Here is a 7,435-nt window from a genome sequence, read left to right on the forward strand (position 1 = left end):
CGGTTGTTCCTACAAGTTATTATGGAGTGAAAATGGTGAACATATAATTCAACTGTTTCGTGGGAGAATTGAAAATCGCAGTTTAATAGCAGTTTAGAAGGATTTAACATAACCATTACTTAATCAAGTTGATGACAACAAATAGAAAAAGATCTTCTTAAAGTCAAAATTTCAGATAGAAAAATATTTTCTCAAAATCAAAATTTCAGATAACAGTGAAAAATCATAAATTTGTTAGTATCATTTTGTAAATGGTAACTTTAAGACTCGTGGGTGTCATTTGTGATTTATGTTTATGAGAAATCATGAGTTTTCTTATTAAAAAAATGAAAAATAAATGAAATGCACCAGAATTTTGATAAGAATATAGGAGGTTACGAAAAAAATACAGAGGCTGATTCTATGTGGAACAAAAATATTTTTTCATTTGCCCCCAATTAACATGAACCGTTGATCAAATCCAGTTGTGTGTTTTTTTCTGGTCCACCCATGAACCATATGTTTGCTACCTCATTCTAGATTTAGCCTAAATTTATATTATTGAAAATTAAAACTTAATTAAAATTGTAATTTTTCAAAAAATTGTATTTTAAAAATTATCTTCTTAAACATGAAAAAAAATCAATTAAACTTACTTTTAACTGGTTTTAACTGGTTGAGAAGTAAAATCTTTTCGAGTTAGATTTATAACTTCTAAATATGTTTTTTTTTGCAAGTTGTATTTATAAAAAATTAAAGTATTCAAAAGATGTTTACAAATACTAATAATCTATTTTGTAAAAATAGTTGTTGGCTGATAAGTTAGTCGATAGTTTATAGCTGATAGCTGATGGCGGATAGTTTATAGTTGATAGTTGATGACGGATAGTTTATAGCTTATGATTGATTGTTGAGACTAATAGCTGATAAGCTAATTGAAGTGTTTGGTAAAATTAGTAATTCAAGTAGTAACTTATAACTGTAAAATGACATAAAAGATATTTAATACATAATTATTTTATTTTTAAATTAAAATAAATTATAAAGGATAAAAGTGAGTTTTTACTAAAATAATAAGGATAAAAAATGAAGAAAAAATGATAAGCGGTAAACTATAAGCTAAAATGTTATTTGAAATAGCGTCTGGAAAATAGACAATAAGCTAGCAAAATAAGCTATAAGCTCGAGATGAAAAGACCGTTATCTAACAAGTCTAAATTGTCATATGAGCTTATAAGCTATATGCTATATGCTAAAAGCTCAAAATTGTGTCTTACCAAATAGAGCCTAAGACTTTGATTCTAATAAACAGGATTATTTTTATTTTTATTGGATTAAAATTAATTTTTATTTGATTAATTGTGTGTTTGAGTATTTTATTGAAATTAATTGGAGTATGCAGAAATTAGAACTACATTTAAAGGGTCACTTTTGTGTCCGTTTGTCCATTTTTTTTATTATGCTAACGTATGTATGTTTTGTATACGCGTTTCCGTGCATATCTCTTTAATAAGAATATTACTTAGACACAATATTGTTGGGTCAGTTCATACAGAGCTCTGCTCTGACTTTAAGCGCAGTTCCCGCTAATTGACGGTGGGATTGATCCTCTTGGATTAGTCGGTCGCAAGCGGATACTCAGGTTTAAATAAAACCTTAGACACAATATGTTTCAATATAACTATTTCATTATTGAAGTTTGATTAATCAAAATAAAAAGTCTTGCTAACCAGTGCCCTCAGGGCAATGACTAAGCATTCCAAAAAAAAGAAAATATTTTATAAAAAATGTAATATTTTAATTTTCGAGACATTAGATACGCAGATTATCGAGATAAATTTACTATTTTTAAAGTCTTAACCATTGTCCTAGCATTTCCCAATAAAAAATATATTTTCAATTTATCAAATTATGATAATTTAAATTTATCATGTATAAGTAACTTATTTCTAGATTGTTTTAAAATATTTCATATTCTTTACCTTAAATTTTAATCCAATAAAATCAAATCAAACAAACAAAAATAACAATTAGAATCTCTCTCCCTCTCTGTATTTCTCTCCCCCATTCTCCTCTTTTTTTTTTTTAAATGAATCAAATTTATCCTCTTTCATTGTAGTATGTTTCTTTTCAGCTCTCCCATATTTCACTTTTTAAATAAGTATAGTGTTGAATAATACTTTAACTTTTTTTAAAAAATGGATTTATTAAAAATATTTGTACGAGTGTAGATAGAAATTATTAGATAAAAATAAAGTTTAATATATATTGTAATTATGTTGTAGTTTGTTTGGCCATTATTTGAATAAGGATTTTTTCTATTTTTCAAAAAAAATGAAAATGTCTATTACTATAATTTTGGTGTATAAATTTGTAATTATTATCATCACTTTAAAAATATGTGTATTTATATCTTTTATTTTTTTTAAAATTATAGTACTTGACACCTTCATTTCTTTTAAGAAATGGAGAGGATACTTTACCACAAATTTTAATAAATTTCTCTTTACTTATAAAAATAATAATTAGAAGAATCAATTTTTTTTCAATAAAACAATTTCAAAGTTTAACTTCAGAAAAGGAAAATATGAAATTGGGAGTCTATATTATAAAAAATATATATATGGCAAATTAAATATCATAATAAATTAAAAATTAATCATCCATTATCAATAAATATAATATTTGTCATAGGGTGTGTTTGGTTCGAGGTAAAGCGAGGGGAGGGGAGGGGAGGGGAGGGAATATTTAAAATGAAATGTGTTTGGTTCAATTTTTAGGAGGGGAGAGGAGAGGAGGGGAGGGGAGCAAAATCCCTCCAAATGACACTTTTTGCGTTCCCCCGAATCGGGGGATTCGGAGGGGAGGGGAGGGGATCTGAGTTTTAATATTAATTAAATTAATATATTTACTAAAATATCCTCAATTTTATTTTATTATTTTAAAATATTATTTTCTTTCATGTTCCTACTTTTCTTTTTGTAATATTTCTCTATTGCTTCCAAGCCTTCCATCAACTTATTATAATTATTCTTCACCTTCAAATTATTTTTTATTTTTTTTATTTAATAAAAATTATAACTACTATAGTTTTTTATTTTTTATTATAATTTATTTTATATATTCAGGAGTTGTTATCAACGCATAGTTTATTTTGTGTCGAGAGTTATAATACGAATCAAGTGCACTCAATTTTTTTAATATTATGCTATAAGTTATGACTTTTTAATCACTCAGTTATACAGATATTATTTCCAAGAAAATATTTATGAAATTTTTACAATTAAATATCATATCACTTATATAAAATTACAAAGATAAAATTGTAAATTATTATTAAAATCCCTCCCCTCCCCTCGTGAACCAAACATATTTTTAAACGAAATTCCTTCCCTCCCCTCCCTTCGTTTGAACCAAACATATATATATAATTACAAAAAATCCCTCCCCTCCCCTCCCCTTCCCTTCCCTCCATTAAAATCCCTCCCCTCCCCCTCATTTGAACCAAACAGACCCTTAGAAAATCGTAAGGCTTAAATATGTTTTGGGTCCTTATAATTATTAAATTTTGTTTTTGCTCCCTATAAAAATATATAACATGTTTTAGTCAATACAAAATTATTATGTACGTAATTTTAGTTCCTACTGTGAAATTGATGTGTATTTTTTAATGATTATTTTGAAGACATGTTTAAAACGTTATAGAAAGTTTTTTGAAAATTAAATTCAAAATTTGATTTTTAAGTCGAAATTTTCATTACTTTTATCAATATATTTTAAAATTAAAAAATTCATATTTAATTTTCTCATTTTAAAAAATTCTAAAATTTGGTAAAGAAACATTTTATAGAATTCTTAACACATGTGGAAAAAATATTAAAAATTTAAGAATAATTAAACAAATTTTGAAATTTTAGAGAATAATAGGGACAAAAACTACATGAATAAAAATTTTGTAAGGACCAAAATATGTCATTTTTTAATAGGGACTAAAAATAAAATTTAAAATATTTATAGAGAAAAAACATATTTAACCCAAATTATAATAGTGACATTTGATGAGTGAGCAAAATTCATCACAACCGTTTCAAAAACTTAACCAAATTCTTATAGATTCCTGAATCATAACAGACCACTTCAAATTCTGTCTTCTTATTTAAATTTTGAGAATACAAATTAATTCTTACCTATTCTTTATTCCAAATGAATAAGTACATCAAGAATAATCTGTAAATTGTTCACGCAAATAAAATCAACAGTTATGAGGATAACTATGAAAGTAATAAAAAGTGATCCCATAATCGTAACCGTAAAAAATAAGAGAAAATTCTTTGAGGAATTGCATGTAACATGTTGTTAAATTGAGAAAACTTTATATAACATGGGCATACTATTCTTTCCCTTGTGGTGCAATATTACGGTTACATGTATCTTTTTTCTTGAAAAAACTATTATTAATTAGGGTAAATCTATCTTATAAGAAAGTTAAGTGTTCTTGAAAAACCTTGTCCTTTTTACCAATTTTAAACAATGAGGCTATCCATATGTACTACCTGAGCTTTCATATTTTCTTCCTTATTCTTCCTCTGCACGTTTTCGTTTACTTTTTCATAAACATCCTATTCCAAATTAGTTGTCAGAATCGAGTTTTTACCTTGACTCGTTTTGTCTAGGTAAAATCGAAACGTAAAATCATAGAGTTTACCTCATATATATATATACACTTATATAATATTCTAAATACATTAATCATTTTAAGTTTTAACTTAATTATAAAGCAAAAATATACTATATCATCATAATAAAGTGTAATATTCACAAACTTGTATCAAACTACATAAATTCTCCACCAAATCCTAAAATGTAACATCCAAAAGATTATAAATAAGCAATAGTCTCATAGGTTTTTCAAGTTCAAAAAACACATCTTTTCATCATCTTCTTCTTCTTCAAATTAATCAAAATTCAATCCTTCTAACATCATCTTCATTAGAACATTCATATTCTATTCGATTAAATTCATCTCCAAATATTAAAGATTTTTTAATATTATAACCAAAATATGAATGTGAATAAAATTAAAAATCCATATAGAAAATTTTATGGGCCAAAATATAAAATGAGATTTATAAATTTTGACATAGAAAAGTAAAATCAGGTCAAAGAGTAAAATCCAACGATTTTACACGATTTTACCGATTTCAGAAAGATTTAAATCACTTAAAATTGTTTTGGAATACGATTTTACTTAAAAAGATTTTTACCTGCGATTTAACACAAAATGCTGACCTAGAAACGTGAAATCTATAGAATTTAGGTTTTAAATCGAGATTTTAACAACCTTGCCCTATTCTATGTCTTTTCAATTACTTTCCCCTTGCTTTTTTTAAAATAAGAAACATTATTTTTTTCTTCACCAATCCTGACATTGTCTACCAACTCTTTCTTTCATGTTACTTCAATATTAAAATATTTTTTTCTCTCTACATTTATTTTGAATTCTGATTTTCCCCTTTATTCACTTGCTATTTGAATTCAAATTTTCCCCTTTATTCACTTCTATAAAAATAGATCAATGTATTTCCTCTCCCTTCGCTTTTTTTTTTTGAAGAAAATATTATGAAGAACACATAACAACAAGAATTTTTTCTGAAGAACACATAACAACAAAAAGGTTATCTCTAATTTATTTTATGATTTATTCATATTTGTTATTTGCTCATGTTTGAATATTTAGTTAATATATCTACAACAATGCGTTTTGTTTTTTCACAACTTCATGACAAGTACTATAAGGTAAGCTAAACATTCATAAATAATGTATTTTTTGTGAAATCATAAATATTTTTTATTTAATCCATAACAGAATTTTATAACTTTTACCAAGAAAGAGAGATTATTAAAATACTCTGATGACGTTGCGAAGGTCTCGGGGGCGTCCACCAAAAACGGTGCCATCGATACTGGAAAGCTCATCATTGTCGGCGAATGTTACGGTGGTGAATAGAAAGGAAGATAACGCTGCGAATCGTACGGTGAAAAAACCGATAAGTGAAGTTGAAACTGTGCAAATCGAAGCTCAAACGGAAGCATCACAAAAGAACGAGAAGGATCGCAAACTTTGGGTGGATGTTATCAGTGGTAATCGGAATCCAGCGAAGGGGCGGGCGATAAATATGTTGCTCCTACGGTGGTTAACGGTGAGGATGAAATCAATCTCGACGATGAAGATGTTGAATCGGAATTGCAATTCTGGAAAAATTCGTTGATTCTGTATGTAATTGGGGAAGATATTAGTATGCACACAATGAAGAACTTTATGTTGAAGGCGTGGAATTTCATTCATTTACCGGACCTCTATTACAATGAAGCTGGGTATTTTATTCTCCGATTCAAGCAACGAGATGACTTGGATGCAGTGGCGATGAAGGGGCCGTATACTATCAGAACCATGTCGTTGGTGTTGAAGACTTGGAGACCAGATTTCAATCCCAAAGATGATATGGTGAGAACTCTCCCAATTTGGGTGAAGTTACCTCAGCTTCCCTTACATCTCTGGGGGGAGAGGAGCCTCAATAAGATTGCTAGTGCCATTGGAGCACCGTTGGTGACAGATGAATGCACGACGCATAAGCTCCGAGTGTCGTATGCAAGAATGTTGATTGAAGTAGACATTACACAGAAGATGCTTGATGAAATTACTATAACATATAACGAAGGCAAGAAGAGGAAACAGGCATTTGAATATGAGTGGAGACCTTACTTTTGTGAAAGATGCCAAAAGATTGGTCATAGATGTGAACAGGAACGCAAGCAGAAGGTCTGGCAGCCAAAACCTCAATTGAAAGCTGATTAGGGGAAGCCCCTCAGTAGTGCAAGTTCCACACCAATTCAAGAGGCTCCCAAGAGATTGGAGGATGCTGATGATGGCGAGTGGACAATTATTCAACGATCAGCTCGAGATAAAGGTAAGGCAACTAAACTTGCTGAGTCTTCAAAAGGTGTTAATTACGTTAATGGATTTAAAGTGCTGGGGGATTTGAATGGAACTCAGGGCGCATATGATGGTGGACCATGTTAGTATCGTGGAATGTGCATGGGCTAAATAAAGCCTGTAAGCTTAGGGAGATTAGCTCCCATCTCTTAAAGCTTCATCCTAATATAGTAGTTCTTGTTGAAACTAGAGTTAAAGCTAGTAAAGCCTGCAAAATCCGTGAGAAATTGTGCTTGCTTGGGAAATATTTGGACAATTACAATCACCATGATAATGGTAGAATTTGGATTGAATGGGATGATAATAAGGTTAATATTAGACTGGTCAAGAGCTCTAGCTAATTTATACATTGTAGTGTCCATGATGTGAATGGTAATTTTAGCTATTGGTTAACTGATATATATGCCCATAACCAGTTGGATTAAAGGAAGAAACTGTGGCAGGATATGGAGAAAATTTGCA

At 28.9% G+C, this 7,435-nt stretch overlaps 1 protein-coding gene across 1 annotated transcript; it reads left to right on the forward strand.

The window, feature by feature from the left end:
• Positions 1–5,891: 5,891 nt before the first annotated feature.
• On the forward strand, positions 5,892–6,835 carry LOC131615107 (uncharacterized). Its single transcript, XM_058886609.1, has 2 exons — positions 5,892–6,120; positions 6,270–6,835. The coding sequence occupies exons 1-2, from the start codon at positions 5,892–5,894 to the stop codon at positions 6,833–6,835; spliced, it is 795 nt and encodes a 264-aa protein (XP_058742592.1).
• The last annotated feature ends 600 nt before the right edge of the window (positions 6,836–7,435 follow it).

The sequence above is a fragment of the Vicia villosa genome, linkage group LG6 (assembly GCF_029867415.1).
Source record: "Vicia villosa cultivar HV-30 ecotype Madison, WI linkage group LG6, Vvil1.0, whole genome shotgun sequence".
Taxonomy (NCBI): domain Eukaryota; kingdom Viridiplantae; phylum Streptophyta; class Magnoliopsida; order Fabales; family Fabaceae; genus Vicia; species Vicia villosa.